Source organism: Phoca vitulina, unplaced genomic scaffold, assembly GCF_004348235.1.
Source record: "Phoca vitulina isolate PV1807 unplaced genomic scaffold, GSC_HSeal_1.0 scaffold51, whole genome shotgun sequence".
NCBI lineage: Eukaryota > Metazoa > Chordata > Mammalia > Carnivora > Phocidae > Phoca > Phoca vitulina.
In genome coordinates, this window is record NW_022589754.1 from 8491129 (window position 1) to 8510429 (window position 19301).

Sequence of the window (19301 nt, forward strand, 5' to 3'; positions counted from 1 at the left end):
GAATCGCCAAGGAAATGTTGAAAAAGAAAAACAAAGCTGGGGGCATCACGTTGCCCGATTTCAAGCTATATTACAAAGCTGTGATCACCAAGACAGCATGGTACTGGCACAAAAACAGACATACAGACCAATGGAACAGAATACACAAGCCAGATATGGACCCTCAACTCTATGGTCAAATAATCTTTGACAAAGCAGGAAAAAACATGCAATGGAAAAAAGACCGTCTCTTCAATAAATGGTGCTGGGAAAATTGGACAGCCACATGCAGAAGAATGAAACTCGACCATTCTCTAACACCATTCACAAAGATAAACTCAAAGTGGAGGAAAGACCTCAATGTGAGACAGGAATCCATCAAAATCCTAGAGGAGAACATAGGCAGTAACCTCTTTGACATCGGCCACAGCAACTTCTTTCAAGATACATCTCCAAAAGCTAGTGAAACAAAAGCAAAAATGAACTTTTGGGACTTCATCAAGATAAAAAGCTTCTGCACAGCAAAGGAAACAGTCAACAAAACAAAGAGGCACCCCACAGAATGGGAGAAGATATTTGCAAATGACACCACAGATAAAGGGCTGGTATCCAAGATCTATAAAGAACTTCTCAAACTCAACACCCAAAAAACAAATAATCAAGTCAAAAAGTGGGCAGAAGAGATGAACAGACACTTCTCTGAAGAAGACATACAAATGGCTAACAGACACATGAAAAAATGTTCATCATCATTAGCCATCAGGGAAATCCAAATCAAAACCACACTGAGATACCACCTTACATCAGTTAGAATGGCAAAAATGGACAGGGAAAGAAACAACAAATGTTGGAGAGGTTGTGGAGAAAGGGGAACCCTCTTACACTGTTGGTGGGAGTGCAAGTTGGTACAGCCACTTTGGAAAACAGTGTGGAGGTTCCTCAAACATTTAAAAATAGAGCTACCCTATGACCCAGCAATTGCACTCCTGGGTATTTACCCCAAAGACACAGATGTAGTGAAAAGAAGGGCCATATGCACCCCAATGTTCATAGCAGCAATGTCCGCAATAGCCAAACTGTGGAAAGAGCCGAGATGCCCTTCAACAGATGAATGGATAAAGAAGATGTGGTCCACATATACAATGGAATATTACTCAGCCATCAGAAAAGATGAATACCCAACTTTTACATCCACATGGATGGGACTGGAGGAGATTATGCTAAGTGAAATAAGTCAAGCAGAGAAAGTCAATTATCATATGGTTTCACTTATTTGTGGAACATAAGGAATAACATGGAGGACATTAAGAGAAGGAAGGGAAAAATGGGCGGGGGGAATTGGAGGGAGAGATGAACCATGAGAGACTATGGACCTGAGAAACAAACAGGGTTTTAGAGGGGAGGGGGGAGGGGGGATTGGTTAGCCCGGTGATGGGTATTAAGGAGGGCACGTACTACATGGAGCACTGGGTGTTATACGAAAACAGTGGATCGTGGATCACTACATCAAAAACTAATGATATATTGTATGGTGACTAACATAACATAATAAAATTAAAAACTAAAAAAAAAAAAAAAAAAGAAGGAGGCATGGAATCCAATAACTAGCCCTAAATCTGTCAGTAAAGCTGTGATGTCCCATGACACACCTTGGATCTGTACTTAAGGCCACTAAGTTCCCATGACCCTTCTGGACTGCTTCTAAGGTCATTGACTTCCTTTTCAATCTTGTGATGTCATCTTAGGCTTCATCAGAAATTACATCATAAGAAGCACTGACCACTAACTAGGAACATTCGTGAAAAGCACTGCAGTGTCAGAAAGAGGTATGGTTCCATTTTCTAAATCAATCTTGTTTCTTCAACTGGCAAATTATCTAAACAAAGTAACTTCCTTTGTCATCTGCACAAAAAAATTCATTTTATGTGTTTATTGCTTGTTTATATTAACCAATTAATAGCCCATTTGCTTTGTTCTAAGATAGTTCTTACCATACTGTATTGTAACCTTTCCATATTTCTGAGTTATCACTCCTCTCCCCCACCAGACTATGAGGGGCTTGAAGGCAGGGCTATCTCTGAATCCATATATTGTGGGTCTCATTATTTGGGGATCACAGTAAATTCTATAAAAATAAATTAAATGCTGTTAAAGACAAGCAAAGCCATAATTTGTGAAATGAGTGGCTTAGACTAAATGATCTCTATCCCTCTAGGATTCATTACTTGATTGAAAGTTTTACAATTTTCTTTTTATGACCTAATATAAGTCATTGACTTGACTTAGTTATAAATAAACAATTGAACCTAAATACCAACATTACTAGGAAAGCTTATTTTGGTCTGTAGCACTGGAGAATTTATTAATGGGACTAATGACCATCTGTTTTCCATTAATTTATTTATCAGTTTTATTAGGCACCTTTCATTCAAAGATCTGGGAATGTCAAATTTATAATATTTAACAGAAAAACAAATAAATGATTATTCTGTGTCAAGATATGAATGTTTTTTAATCTTACAGTTAGCATTATGATTTAGTTCCTTCCTTAATACCTTAGGAAGTAACTTTACTTTAGGCTCTGAGGCTGGAAAGATTTTAAATGATACTGGAATACAAAGATAACTCTAAGTGGTTTTGAATGATAACTACTTTAAAATGACAAACTTGTTCATCATTCATTTATTCATTCACTCAATTAGCATTTATTGAGCACTTATGGTCAAAGTACATATGTCTTAGCCCTGTGTGACATGCCTTCTTATATATCAACCAGATGGTCTGTAAGGGAAGATAACATATGCATACAAATCATTGATCTGAAAGAAAAATTTAGAGTTCCCTACAAAGGAAAATGATAGAAATTACTTTGGAAGGAGGATGAAGAAAGTCTTAAAGTCTTTACACCCAAAAAGGGTGTAATTTGAGCTAAAGGGTGGGTAGTTTTTGCATATATCTAGATGGAGGAAAGAGTATTTCAGGAAAAAGAAATAGCATGAAAAAGGACAGGTGAGAAAACATGTAGCACATGTCCCTAGCATAGTAAAATAGTTGTTTCATTGAACTACAGGGTGTGCAAACGAGAAAAGTGAGAGAGAAGCTAGGAAAATTTAGTTGCAACTAGACTATAGAGAGCCTTAAATATCAGGCAAAGAAGTTTGGATTTTGTTCTGAAAGCCCTCAGACCATTGAAGGTTTTAGAACAGAATATGATATAATTGGAAGAAGCTCCAATATATGGAAAATTTTTCTAGAGTTTTTAGGAGGATGTAGTGAGGATTGATGGTGGTAGGAAAGACAGATGGTAATTAGCTAATACCTTTCAAGTGTAGTTCTTAAAACAAAGCTTATAGCAAAAATCTCAACAGCGCCATCTAGTGCCTCATCATAACTGCCCAATTTGTGGAACCCTAGTAACAAGGCTAACAGAAGACTTGATTAAGTTTAGGCAGTTTCCCTCTTTTCCACAATTGCACTTGAGTTCAGGGAACCAATGGTGAAAGAGGCAAGTAACCGGAAAGCAAACTAAGAAATAATGCAGAAGTTGGGAATAGTCGACTCATTTTTCTCTTTGATCTTAGATATCCACCCTCAGAATGATTCATCCTCAATTTCTTGTCCATATACCAACAGTTCTTGGTGCAAAATTATGACATTTTTTAATTAAAGGAAAAAATGAAGCAACTAGCCAAGTTGTTAGCAGTAGTAAACCTGGAAGTTATATCCCACCTACAACCACTACTATAACTGTTTGTTTCTGTATCTATAATTCAGAGACAAGATCAGTCTCTTCCATTGCTTGGAGTTCTTGCATGTTCAAGCAGTCTTTCCACCTTACAAACCCCAACTCTCTTTTACTAGGGAGAAAGAGCTGTGTAAAAGGCCAAGAAATCAGACTTCAATCAAATATTATCCACCCCAAAAAAAAGATTATCCACCATATTCTGTATTGATGAGTTGCTCCCACTTTCTTAAAGAATAAAAAAATCTGGAGGAACACTAGAAATCATTATTTCCACATTGTCTCATCCCTAGATCTGTCTGATCAGAGCTTGTTTACTGACTTAATTGACTGTCTTGATGTAGCTTAACTAAGCTAGACCAAGTAACAACCTCTTGGTATAAAAGAAATGACCATGTGTGGTTGAATAGTATGGTTTTGAGAGTGAGTCTAGGAAGAGAACAAAAATAAACAGCTACAACAATATCCCTACCCAGAATGTATATTTTAACTAGTTATGCTGCATCTTTCCTCAGAGCCTTAACTTATGGTGCAGATTTTTCAAAATGTGTTTTACCTCTTTGGAACTGTTTTCTCTCATCAAAACAATTAGATGAGCATCAACCAGCAGATGTTACCTAGAAGCCCTCTTCTTGAACGAACCAAGCATTTTCACCTAGACTTTATTCTCCAAGAGAATTCAATGCTCTTCCAATAGATAGATGATGATAGATAGATAGCTGTAGATAGATAGGTAGATGATAGATAGATGGATATTTATATTTATGAAAAACGACTATCCTTAAAGCTTTTATCTAATAGAAAAACTCAATTAAAAAGAAGATTTACAGAATAGTACTAGAGTAATATGACTTAAAGAAAAGCAGAGCTATTTTAGCTAGGTTTTAAAGATTAAGAGGAAGTCCATTAGGCAAACTTGGGTGGAAATGAGGGAAAAAGAGTTTTCTTGATGCCTATAGGACGCAAACTCTTCTCCTGGAGGCAAGGTGCAGCTGAATCCTTCTTTATTGCCCCACTACCTGTACTTCCTGCCATGGTCAAAAAGTATATATAATGACAATATAAAGTGAAATTTTAGTAATTCCTGTAATTTATTGTCTGATAAAAATTGACAAGAATTTTTATATATATATATGTATGTATGTATTTATGTATGTATATATTGCAGGCACCAAGCAGACATTCCTAGAGAAACATGGATGGAGTCGGGAATCTGACAGTATCTTCTGCCAATAATAACACGTGCAATGACACTATTGATGACTTCCGCAATCAAGTGTATTCCACCTTGTACTCTATGATCTCTGTTGTGGGCTTCTTTGGCAATAGCTTTGTGCTCTATGTCCTCATAAAAACGTATCATGAGAAGTCAGCTTTCCAAGTATACATGATTAATTTAGCAGTAGCAGATCTACTGTGCGTGTGTACACTGCCTCTCCGTGTAGTCTATTATGTTCACAAAGGCATTTGGCTTTTTGGTGACATTTTGTGCCGCCTCAGCACTTATGCCTTGTATGTCAACCTCTATTGTAGTATCTTCTTTATGACAGCCATGAGCTTTTTCCGATGTATTGCAATTGTTTTTCCAGTCCAGAACATTAATTTGGTTACACAGAAGAAAGCCAGGCTTGTGTGTGTTAGCATTTGGATTTTTGTGATTTTGACCAGTTCTCCATTTTTAATGTCCACATCTTACAAAGATGAGAAAAACAATACCAAGTGCTTTGAGCCTCCACAGGACAATCAGGCTAAAAATCATATTTTGGTCTTGCATTATGTGTCATTGTTTATCGGATTTATCATTCCTTTTGTCATTATAATTGTCTGTTACACAATGATCATTTTAACCTTACTTAAAAATTCAATGAAGAAAAATCTATCAAGCCGTAAAAAAGCTATAGGAATGATCATAGTTGTGACAGCTGCTTTTTTGATCAGCTTCATGCCATATCATATTCAACGCACCATCCACCTTCATTTTTTACACAATGAAACTAAACCCTGTGATTCTGTTCTTAGAATGCAGAAGTCAGTGGTCATAACCTTGTCTCTGGCCGCATCAAATTGTTGCTTTGACCCTCTCCTATATTTCTTTTCAGGCGGGAACTTTAGGAGAAGACTGTCTACATTTAGAAAGCATTCCTTGTCCAGTGTGACTTATGTACCCAAGAAAAAGGCCTCTTTGGCAGAAAAAGGAGAAGAAACATGTAAAGAATAATTTAAACCCATTTCCAATGAAAATTAATAAAGAGTTTCCCAAACAAGTATTACCTCAAATTATCTACAATAAAAATGAGTATTTCTATTAATAATTTACAAATACTTAACTGAACCTATGCCTATAAATAGATCTCATTTATGAATCCACACTGTTACAGGCCCTAAAGATATTTTAAGTGTTAAAAATTCAGTCCACAACTATTAACTAAATTATAAGTGGTTTTTTGATCATTCACTGAAAGGTGAAGAATATTTTTGTCTTGGCATTGTAAAAAAATGGATCTGAGACCAAATAAAAGCTTCAGAAAGGATAAGAACTAGCCCTTTAAGATACAATCATCCTAACATATTCCTTTGCATGCATGCCATCAGATGAGAACTGGAATGACCCAGGAGCTACATAAAATGTCCTGTCACCCTCTTCCTTTGAAGTATTGACTGACTAGGCAAAGTAAGGCCATTTCTTCTAAAACAGAATATGCAAGTGCTAGAACACCTTAGTATCCAGCCAAATGGCCCTAAAGACTCCATGCAATGTGCAATTGGAAACTGAGGAGTATGAACTTGGTCAAAAGCCAGTTTGTGTCCAATTTTCTTCTGCTCCTGACCCAGACCCTCAAAAGAGAATGGTGGAGTTTTTGTTGCTTATTGAAGTTCTTACAGGGAATTCTCTCCCTACATGACATACAATCTTCCTTAAGAACCAGACAACTGACACTCCCATATATGAATAGAAGTAATTTAAACTTTATCTAAAGCAGAGGGAAAGGGTTCTACTTTTCTACATGCTTATTATTGGGATCAAAACTAGCTACAGTGGGTTTCTGAATAAAATTTGAATGTTGCTATTACAAGTTGTTTTAATAAGTATTTATATTTATATAACTATGTCAGAGATTTTGTTCCATGATATGCATTTATGAATGGAAGTTAATTACAAGTTTTATTATTATTTTATACTTTTTCTTCTCTATTGGCATGTTGACAGGAATATCAAGGAGATGTTTACAGTGGGTTTTATATTACAGTGGAAACTTTGTTCTTAAAATACAACAACTTGATTATGGCTGAAATATAATATTCATGGGCAAGCTTTTGCTGAAGTGTGGTCTGTTCCTTTATTCTGTGTTTCAAAAGGCACATTACCTCAGAGGAAATCAATGATAATGGTGAAGAAAAAAACTATGAAAGGATTCTATCTGAATCTGCCATGTGTATGTTATTTCTATTTCACTTCTAATGTTGCAACCCCTTAGGAAAACACTCAAAACAAAAAGAAAGAGGACCTCTAAGGCATAGTATAACTAACTAGTGCCCATTTATTTTTAACATACCTGAGATTTGGCAGTATCTACACTTTTATCCTATACCATTTTTTCCTTGTTTGAGGTGACAATCAAACATAATATCTATCAAAACATTCAGTCCTAATTTCTCGTGTTCTAAGCTTTCTGCTACTCAGTAAGTATAGTGTGATAGAAGAGCACTAAATTGAAAGCTAGAAGACCTGGTTGCTAATCGGGTCTCTATTACTTACTAGTGGTGTAACTTTAAGCAAGTGACATAAATTCTGATCCTCAGCTTCCTCATTTGTAAAATGATAATAATAATACTTGTCTTGCCTTTTTTTACTGGGCATTTTTGAAACTCAAATGTGATCATAACATACACACATATATTAACATATATGTTAAAGTTTTACCTTTAAATAATTTTAAAGTACTTATAGATGGTTTTGTTACTTAAATATACTGATTCATATTTACAACATGGATTCTAAATTTTTAAAGATTTAAACAAAATATGGGCATAGTTAAATTCTAATGCACATAAAAGAACCTTTTGTCTTACTTATTCACACTTCCAGGTGTTTTCCTATGTTCTCACTTCTGCTAGCAGTCCCACTTTGTCCCACACAGAAGCATACTGACAAGCTAACCACAAATTTGTTGTTATCCTTTACATCATTTATGTTTATATCTTATATGAAACTGTTTAATACTTAATTATTTTCCAGTTTTTTCATATGTGTAAGTATTTTCTCCCAAAGTGGAATCATCACTTTATGGAATTATCAATTCCTTCAGGTTGAAAACTATGCCTTTAAATTATGGTACCTAACGATTAATGAGCTTTTATTCTGTTTTAAGTGTTTTATCTGTATCACCTCATTTAATACTTATAATTGCTCTGAAATATATATACCATTCTTATTCCTATTTTGCTGATTTAAAAACTGAGGCACAAAGAAATTAAGTAACTTGCCCATTGTCAGACAGCTAGTAAGGATCAGAACTAGGATTCAAATCTAGGCAGTCTGACTCCAGAACTCAATTTCTTAATTTGCTATGCTATCGTGCTGGACCATTTTCTACCTTCAAAATAAGAAGTAGAAGTGAGGGGGTTTTTTTTCAATGATTTGTTTATTTTACAAAACAGGTTTAAATAAACTATATGCTTAATTTTTTAAATACATGAACACAGGAACCATGAACTAAAGCTTATGATTTTATTTGGAAAAACATCTTAAGAATATTGTATACTATCCTAGAATATTGACATTAGAAGGACTTTAATGTTTATAATTTCTAATGTCTATATAATACCCTGTGGCATTCCCATGCCACAGTCTTCACACACATTCCTTTGGTTTCTAACAGTCCTTTGAAAACTCATCAGCTATTCAAGCTCATTTTCATTATACACTTGGCTTCTTTATTTTGTTCAGCCAATATAGGTTCAGTACCTCAAAAAATAATTTCAAATATTAAGGCAATGCTTTGTATTTTATTCTACAGAATAAACATAAATGGTTTTGTATACTCATCTCAAACTGTAAACTTTGGTTTTCTTCGTTTTCAAAATCTCCTGGCTTTCACTCTAATAATATGATTTTTCATTTTTAATTGACTTTTAATGGTCTTTTGAGATAATTAAATATATACCTCAATATCTAACTTTACTAATGCTTTAGAAACTCCAACAGTGAAAAATTCAGAAGCTTGAAAGGTGAGATTGGATTTCAGAGCAATGTAAATTTGTGGGCCCTTTTTAGTAAGCACCACTGCACTAGAGGTATGAAAAGAAGCTCACTTATTCTATTCTTCCTCATGTGCATAACCTGGGTTAGATTGCCTTTTTCTGATACTAAAGGAGCTAAATGGGAGAGAGCTTGGGAAGATGGCAGAGTAGGAGGATCCTAAGTTCACCTCATCCCATGAATACAAGTAAATAACAGCCACATCAGTGCAACCAACCCAGAAAATGACCCAAAACTGACAGAACAGACTTTTCACAGCTAACTGTAGAGAGGAAGCCACATCAAAAATGGTAGGAGAGGCAGAAACACAGTTGGGAACCAAACTTCTGGTGATACTAACCACAAATGGGAGGGATACCATAATTTCAAAGAAGGGAGAGGAACACACCCCCAAACTAGACACCCCAGACATGAGGGACCTTCAATGGGAAGACAAGCCCACATAACATTTGGCTTTGTAAACCAATGGGACTTAACTTCATGAGTTGTTACGATAAGTGGGGCTTGACTTCAGGTACTTTAAAAATCAGCAGGCTCAGCTCTGGGAAAGCTGGAAGGTGATAGGAAAATGAATCCCTACCCTTAAAGAAACAACATTATAAACAACTCTGGCAAGATACAGCATAGAAGCAGCAGGTTGAAAAACACCTGGGTATAGGAAAAGGAGATTTATTTACTAATCTGAGAACTTGCACTGGAGGGTCAAGGATCTTTAAGAGATTTATCCAAGAACAAACAAGCTGACAGGTGCCATTTCTGTAACCCACCCTCCAACCTAGATACACAGATACCTGCAGGAACCAGCATAAACACTTGCCACATAACTTGCTAACACCAAGCTCACCACACCCATGGTCCCCTACAGATTTGCCTCTCTTCCAACCCAACCCACTTGGAAGGAGTTCCTCCAAAGTGGCTCTGGCCAGTTCTCATTCTATAAGCCCCAGTAGTAACTAGCACCACTCCAAAGTGATACTTGCCCTCCCTGGAAAGAGGGGAAGATAACATCCCACACCAGTATAACTGCAGCCCCAGTAGTGGTCTGGGAGAAGACATCTGAACTGACTGTTGGCCCTGCCCACCAAAAAAAACTCAGAGAAGGAAACATAAGGAGAGAACCCTGTAGTTCGAGATCATTGAAAACTCAGCAGATGGACTGGGGCAGACAACTTGTCTGACAGCAGGACCTGCCCACCAAGAAAAGCCTCTCAGGAGATGACACAGCAATAGTACCCTGCAGTTCAATGCAACCCAAGCCTCAGCAAAGGAGCTGAGGGCAAACTTCTGGTCTGATACAAATATAAGCCCAAGGTGCCCCAGACTGGTCCCTTAAAAGCACAGGGAAAAACCATGTTTGTAACAGCAAAGAGGACCATTGCAGCTGACTGAACTGAAGGCAAACACAACCAAACAGTAGGGCACATGCAACACACATAGGAGACACCACTGAAGCACCTGTTTCTGGTGCACAGGGAACATGGCACTACAGGGCACTATAGGACCTCTTCTTCCCAAGGCCAACAGTTTCAATATCTGGAGACATGGCTGATTTTTTAAATACATAGAAACAAACAGAAAGTTAGACAAAATAAGGAGATAGAAGAATATGTCCCAAATGAAAGAAAAGGGGAAAAAATAGAGCCAAAAACCTAAATGAAACAGAGATAAGCAATATACCTGACAGACAATTCAAAATAATGGTCATAAAGATACTCACTGGACTTGAGAAAAGAGTAGAGGATCTCAATGAGACATTCGATGGAGATAGAAAATATAAAAAAGAAACAGAGATGAAGAATAACAGAAATTAACAATGTATTAGAGGAAATAAATAATAGACTAGAAAATGCACAAGATTGGATCAGTGAGAAGGAAGACAAAATAACGGAAAGCAATCAAACTGAACAGCAAAAAATAATAATAATAAATTAAAATAGGTTAAGGGAAGTCAGTGACATCAAGTGTAATAACATTTGCATTATAGAGATACCAGAAAAGGAAGAAAGAGAAAAAGGGGCAGATAATTTATTTGAAGAAATGATAGCTGAAAAATTCCTTAATGTGGGAAGGAAAACAGACATCCAGATGCAGGAGGCACAGAGAACCCCCAACAAAATCAACCCAAGGAGGACCACACGAAGATACATAGTAATTAAAATGGCAAAAAGTAGTGATAAAGAGAATTTTAAAAGCAGCAAGAGAAAACAGTTACATACAAAGGAAATCCCATAAGGCTATCAGCTGGTTTTATAGCAGAAAATTTGCAGGCCAGAAGGGAGTAGCATGATATAGTCAAAGCACTGAAAGGAAAAAAAAACCTGCAACCAAGAATACTTTATCCAGCAAAGCTATCATTCAGAATAGAGGGAGAGATAAAGATTTTCCCAAACAAAAGTTAGAGGAGTTTATCACCACTAAACTAACCTTCCAAAAACTTTAAAGATAATTCTTTAAGTGGAAAATAAAGGCCATAATCAAAAGTAAGAAAATTGGGAAAATAAAAAATTTCACAGATACATACCAACATAATAAAAATAGTAGATCAATTATAAAACCAGAATAAACATTAAAGCACACAAAAGTGGTAAAATAAATCATATCTACAAAAATAACTCAAGAGATTCACAATATAAAAGGATGTAAAGTACAACATCATATACATAAAACATGGTGGGAGGCAGTAAAAAAATTTAGTGCTTTTAGAATGGGTTCAAACTTAATTGACCATCAAACTAATATAGACTGTTATATGCATAAGATGTTACATATCAACCTAATGGTAACCACAAATCAAAAACATGTAATAGAAATGCAAAAAAAAAATTAAAATAAAAAGGGAAAGAAATCATATCACTAAAGAAAGCCATTAAACCACAAGGGAAGAGAGCAAGACAAGAGTGGAACAGAGAACTACAAACCAATCATAAAACAAGTAACAAAATGGCAATAATTACTTTGAATGTAAATGACTTAAATGTTCCAATCAAAAGTCATAGGGTGACTGAATGGATAAAAGAAAATATAGGCAATAATCACTTTGACATCAGCCATAGAAACATTTTTTCTAGATATGTCTCCTCTATCAGGGGAAACAAATTCAAGATTAAACTATTGGGACTATGCCAAAATAAAAGCTTTTCCACAACAAAGGAAACCATCAACTAAACAAAAACACAATCTGCTGAATAGAAGATGATATATATAAATGATGTATCCAATAAGAGGCTACTATTGAAAATATAAAAAGAACTTATAGAACTCAACATCAAAAAAAAAAAGAAAAGATAAGAATCCAATTTAAAAATGGGCAGAAGAATTTGCAATGACATGGATGGAGCTAGAGTGTATTATGCTAAGCAAAACAGATCAGTCAGAAAAAAAGACAAATAACATGATTTCACTCATATGTGGAATTTAAGAAACAAAACAGATGAACATAGGGGAATGGGGGAAAAAAGAGAGGGAGGCAAACCATAAGAGACTCTTAACTATAAAGAACAAACTAAGGGTTGATGGAGGGGAGGTGGGTGGGGGAGGAGCTAAATAGGTGATGGGTATTAAGGAGGGCATTTTTTTTTTTGAGGAAAAGCAAAACTCTTTTATTATGTTATGTTAGTCACCATACAGTACATCAAAGAAGGGCACTTTTGATGAGCACTGGGTGTTATATGTAAGTGATGAATCACTAAATTCTACTCCTGAAACCAATATTACACTATATGTTAACTAGAATTTAAAAAAAAAAAACTTGAAACAAACAACAACAAAAAAAACAGAAGGCCTCTCCACTACTTGTCTGAATTATACTTATGCAGAAACTTGGAGAATACAGAGAATTTAAAACATAAATAAATAAATTTTAAATAAATTAATGTTATTTTATTAAAATAGGAAGAACTTAAGAAGACATTTTTCTTTTTTAAGGATTTATTTATTCATTTTAGAGAGTGTGTGCACACAAGTGGCAGGAAAAGCAGAGGGAAAGAATATCAAGCAGACTCCCTCTGAGCATGGAGCCCATGAAGTACTCCATCCCACAACCCCAAGATCATGAACTGAGCTTAAATCAAGCTCAACTGACTGAGCCACCCACATGCCCATAAAAAGACATTTTTCTCAAGAGGACTTACAGGTGGCCAACAGACATGAAAAGATGCTTAACATCACTAACTGTCAGGGAAATGCAAGTCAAAACCACAATGAGATATCACCTCACACCTTTCAGAATGGATAAAATCAAAACCACAAGAAGTAATAACTGTTGGTGAGGATGTGGAGAAAAAGGAACTCTCATGCACTACTGGTGGCAATGTAAACTGGTGCAGTCACTATGGAAAATAGGTTCCTCAAAAAATTAAAAATAGAATAACCATATGATCCAGTAATTCCACTATTGGGAATTTACCCAAAGAAAACAAAAACACTTATTCAAAAAGATGAATGCACACCTATGTTTATGGCAAAATCATTTACAATAGCCAAGATACAGAAGAAATCCAAGTGTCCATCCATAAATGAATGGATAAAGAATATTGTACAATATAGTGATTCAACAGTTGTATGCATTACTCAGTGCTCATCAAGAAAAGTGTACTCTTGGGGCACCTGGGTGGCTCAGTCATTAGGCGTCTGCCTTCAGCTCAGGTTCCTGGGTCCTGGGATCAAGCCCTGTTTTGGGGTCCTGCTCAGCAGGAAGCGTGCTTCTCCCTCTCCCACTCCCCCTGCTTGTGTTGCCTCTCTCGCTGTCTCTCTCTCTGTCAAATAAATAAATAAATAAAATCTTTAAAGAAAAAAAAAAGAAAAGGGTACTCTTAAGCCCCGTCACCTGTTTCACCCATCACCCCACCCAACTCCTCTCTGGTAACCCTCTGTTTGTTCTCTATAGTTAAGAGTCTGTTTCTTGACTTGACTCTTTTTTTCCCTTTGTTCATTTGTTTTGTTTTCATTCTTTATTGTAGATGACTGATATTCCATTGAAAATACAGATGGTATTTTCTTTATCCATCCAGCTATTGATAAATATGGGCTGCTTCCATAATTTGGCTATTGTAAACAATGCTGCAATAAATATAGGGGAGCGTGTATACTTTCAAATTAATGCTTTGTATTCTTTGGGTAAATACCCAGTAGTGTGATTACTAGATCACACAGTAATTCTATTTTTAAATTTTTGAGGAATCTTCATACCATTTTGCACAGTAGCTACACCAGAGTGCATTCCCACCAACAGTACACAAGTGTTCCTTTTTCTCCACATCCTCACCAACAGTTGTTGTTTCTTGTGTTGTTGATTTTACCCATTCTGATATGTGTGAGGTGATATCTCATTGTAGTTTTGATTTGAATTTCCCTAATAATCAGTAATGTTGAGCATCTTTTCATGTGTCTGTTGACCATCTGCATGCCTTCTTTGGAGAAATGTCTATTCATGTCTTCTGCCCATTTTTTAATTTGATTATTTTTGTGTGTTGAGTTGTATAAGTTCTTTACGTATTTTGGATACCAACCCCTTATTGGATATATAATTTGAAAATAACTTCTCCCATTCAGTAGGTTGTTTTTTAGTTTTAGTGATTGTTTCTTTTGCTCTCCCAAAGCTTTCTATTTTGATGTAACCCCAATAGTTTATTTTTGCTTTTGTTTCCCTTGCCTCCAGGAAACATATCTAAAAAATTGTTGCTACGACCAATGTCAGAGAAATTACTCCCTGTGTTCTCTTCTAGGATTCTCATGGTTTCAGGTCTTATATTTTATACAATGGAATATTAATCAGCCATAACAAAGAATGAAATCTTGTCATTTGCAACAACTTGGATGGATTTAGAGGGTATAATGCTAAGTGAAATAAGCCAGTCAGAGAAAGACAAATACCATATGATGTCACTCATCTGTGGAATTTAAGAAACAAAACAAACAAAAGTGACAAAAAAGATTCTTAAATATAGAAAACTATTGGTGGTTGCCAGAAAGGAGTTGGGTGAAAAGAGGAGTGAAATAGGGGAATGAGACTAAGAGTGCACTTATGGTGATGAGCACTGAGTAATATATAGAATTGCTGAATCATTACATGGTACACCAAAACCAATAAAACATTGTGTTGATTATACATGAATAAAAATTTTAAAAATTAATTTAAAAAAATAGCAAAATGTTTCTGAGAGGCCAAATCCAAAACATTTTCTTTGATTCATCCTAGAACTCTGCTACCCCAAATAAATTAGAAGACAAATTCTAACTCCTCATTCATCTGTTTATTTCTACTCTTTTCTCTGAACTATATAAATCCCTTCATATAATCTCTTCCATGATAACTCCACCAAATCACAAGTACATATTTCTACTCTAAATTACAAAAGCACAATTAAATTTTATCAAACATATTTACATAAAACACTTCCTCAATTGACATTTAAATTTGTATCCCCAAGCACCTGATCTTTAGTTTTTCTTATGAAGCTAGTCACTTGACCTAAGAAATGTTTTACATGTCACTAGCACCAAATTTGAAATTTAACACAACTAAATTACCCAATGGAAAATTGTCCTTTTGGCAAAGAAAGTTATATTATTAACTAACCAAAGCAGAAAAATAAATGTTTTCTATTGCCAGTGTCATTGCATTATAGGTAGACAAAAATAACAATTTTAGTTCTTCCTGAATACTCACAATACTTTTATTTTGGTGTGCTGGTTTTTTTTTTTTCTGGTCCTAACTTGAAAGATTAATGGTCTCTTACAATCACAGACAACATTAAAATTAAAGATTAGGGGGAACAGATAAGATGGCAGAGGAGTAGGAGGATGCTGAGCTTGTTTCACCTCTCAAAGACAGCTAGTTATCAAATTATTCTGAACACACAATAAGTCAATCAGAGGTCTGAGAGAACAAAAACTGCAAATCTACAAGTAGAAAAGCAACCACCTTATGGAAGGTAGGAGGTGCAAAATTCACTTGGGGGAGACATGGCTGTGGATGTGGCAGTGGGGAGGGACCCTGCTTATGTAGGCTACTGTAAAGTATCAGAAGTGGTGGAGCGCAAAATCTGAACTTTTAAGTTCACTACCATGGGGGAATGGGCCTGGTTGAGAGGTGTTCAGGTGGCAAAAGGGGGCAGAATCCCAGTAGTGAAACCATCATCTAAGGATCCTCCGGGTCACAATAAGAACAGGTGGTGCCAAAGTGCTGTGCTATTCCCACACATAGGAGCCGGGAATCCAGCAGAGAGCAGTTGGTCTTGGTGCCGGCTTTCTGCTATAAACTGCAAACTGACAGGCAGTCATGAGACCACTTTCCCGGGATGGGTCCACAAACAAGGCAAGATTCACCTGGAGAACAGTGCTGGACCCCACAACAGGCATCCCTGAGATTTGCAGTTTTGAAACTCAGTCATATGTCTGAGATAAAAAGGCTCAGACATGGGTAGGATTCAGATGGAAACTGGGAACACAAATAGGGTGATTGGTTTCTTTTCTGTGAAGGCTCACTGAAGAGCAGGGGGTGTCAACATTCACCTCCCAGGCTAGCGAGCCATTTTCATCCCTTCCATCAGTGCTGAAAGACTTCAAGGAGCAAAACAGCGCCACCTAGTGAAGGCCAAGATGAACACACCAAGACCCACGCACCTGCTGCCTGGAGAAGCATTTCCACTGAAACAAGTCGGCCTGAAAATCAGCTCAGCAGGCTCCTCCCCCAGAAGACCAGCACAAACAACTGGCTCAGGCCAAGTTTATTGATCATAGAGTGCTGCAAAGCTTCAGCTCTAAGGGAAATAGGCTCAAGCTTCCTGTTTACTTTTATTTTATTTATTTTATTTTTATTATTTATTCATTTATTGGCTTATATTTTCAAATTCCTTTTTTGAATTTTTTATTCTTAATTTTTTAAAAAATTATATATATATACACTTTCCATATATCTTTTTCTCTACATTCATTTTACTATATTTCATTGTATTTTTTTTATTTTGGAATCTACATTCTTTTAACAAGCACACCAAAACACACTCAGGATCTAGTTGGGTTTTTTTTCTTGTTTTGTGTTTTCGTTTTCCTTGTTTTTTCTATTTTTCTTCATTTTCTTTGTTTTTTGTGTTGTTTTTGTTTTTTGTTTGTTTTTTGGGTTTTTTCATTTGTTTTTTGGTGGGCTTTTTTTCTCTTTCTTCTTTTCTTTTCTGAACAAAATGACAAGATGGAGGAATTCAACCTCAAGAAACAACACAAGATAGAACTCATGGGCAGGGATTCAATCAATACAGATATACTTAAGATGTCTGAACTAGAATTTAAAACAAAGATTGTAAGGATATTAGCTGGCTTCAGAAAAGCATAGAAGACACTAGAAAATCCTTTATTACAGAGATAAAAGAACTAAAATCTAGTCAGGTCAAAATTAAAAATGCTGTATCAAGATGTAGTCCCAAGTCAGGTCAAAATTAAAAATGATGTATCAAGATGTAGTCCCAAGTAGAGGCCATAAAAATGAGGATGCATGAATCAAAGGAGCAAATCAGTGATGTAGAATTTAAAAATATGTAAAATAATGAAGCTGGAAAGAAGAGGAAAGAAAGGTAATGGACCACGAAGGTAGACTTAGGGAGTGCAGAGACTTATTAAAATGTACTAACATCTGTATCCATAGGAGTCTCAGAAGATGAAGAGAGAGATAAAGGGACAGAAGGTTTATTTGAACAAATTATAGCTGACAATTTCCCAAATTTGGGGAAGGACACAGACATCAAAATCCAAGAAGCACAGAGAACTCCCATTAAATTCAACAAAAGTGGACCATTGTCAAGGCATATCATAGTCAAATTCACAAAAACACAGACAAGGAATTAATCCTGAAAACAGCAAAGGAAAAAAAGGTCCTTAACCTACAAGGGAAGACAGAATAGACTCACAGCAGATCTGCCCACAGAGACATGGCAGGCCAGAGATGGTGGAAGGAAATATTCAATGTTCTGAATGAGGAAAATATGCAGCCAAGAATTCTTTATCCAACAAGGCTATCATTCAGAATAGAAGGAGAGATAAAGAGTTTCCCAGACAAATAAAAACTAAAGGAGTTTGTGACCACTAAACCAGCCCCACAAGAAATTTTAAAGGGGATACTTTGAGGGGAGAGAAAAAGACCAATAGCAACAAAGACTAGAAAGGATGAGAGGATGTCACCAGAAACACCAACTCTACAGGTAACAAAATGACACTAAGTTAATATTTTTCAATAATCACTTTGAATGTAAATGGACTAAATGTGCCAATCAAAAGACATAGGGTATCAGAATGCATTAAAAAAAATGAGATCCATCTTTACGCTGCTTACAAGAGACTCATTTTAGACTTAAAGACACCTGCAGATTGAAAGTGAGGTGACGGAGAACTATCTATCATGCTAATGAACATCAAAAGAGGCCAGGGTAGCCATACTTACATCAGACAACCTAGATTTAAAACAAAGATTGTAACAAGAGATGAAGAAGGACACTATATCATAATTAAGGGGTCTATCTATCAAGATCTAACAATTGTAAATATTTAAAGAAGAGTTAATATTTATCCTTCTCAAACTGTTCCAAAAAATAGAAATGGAAGGGAAACTTCGAAACTCATTCTACAAAACCAGCATTACCTTAATTCCAAAACTAGACAAAGACCCCACCAAAAAAGAGAATTACTGGCCAATATCCCTGATGAACATGGAGGGATAAATTCTCAATAAAATACTAGCAAATCAAATTCAACAGTACATTAAAAGAACTATTCACCACAAGCAAGTGGGATTTTCCTAGGCTGCAGGGGTGGTTCAGTACTTGGAAATCAATTGTTGTGATATACCATATTAATAAAAGAAAGGATAAGAACCATATTATCCTATCAATAGATGCAGAAAAAGAATTTGACAAATATAGCATCCTTTCCTGATAAAAATCCTCAACAAAGTAGGCCAGAGAGGATGGAAGCAAATATTATAATGTACTAATGTACTAACATACAGCGTAGGGATAGATGGAACATACCTCAATATCATAAAGGCCATATATGAAAGACCCACAGCTAATATCATCACCAATGGGGAAAAAACTCCTGGTCAGGAACAAGATAAGGATGTCCACTCTCACCGTTACTATTTAACATAGTACTAGAAGTCTTAGCCTCAGCAATCAGACAAGAAAAATAAATAAAATGCATCCAAATTGCCAAGGAATCTGCCAATTTGCAGATGACCTGATACACTATGTGGAAAACCCAAAGACTCCACCAAAAAATTGTTAGAACTCATATATGAATTCAGCAAAATCACAGGATATAAAACCAATGTGC

General features: G+C 35.9%; 1 protein-coding gene across 1 annotated transcript in view; it reads left to right on the top strand.

The window, feature by feature from the left end:
- CYSLTR1 (cysteinyl leukotriene receptor 1) overlaps positions 1 to 10553 on the top strand; it is a 47335-nt gene extending 36782 nt beyond the window's left edge. The window contains exons 2-3 of the mRNA XM_032387922.1: positions 1725 to 1805; positions 4890 to 10553. Of these exons, the coding sequence (XP_032243813.1) occupies positions 4917 to 5939 (1023 nt within the window). The 5' untranslated portion in view covers positions 1725 to 1805; positions 4890 to 4916 and the 3' untranslated portion in view covers positions 5940 to 10553. The remainder of the gene's footprint in view (positions 1 to 1724; positions 1806 to 4889) is intronic.
- Positions 10554 to 19301: the final 8748 nt, after the last annotated feature.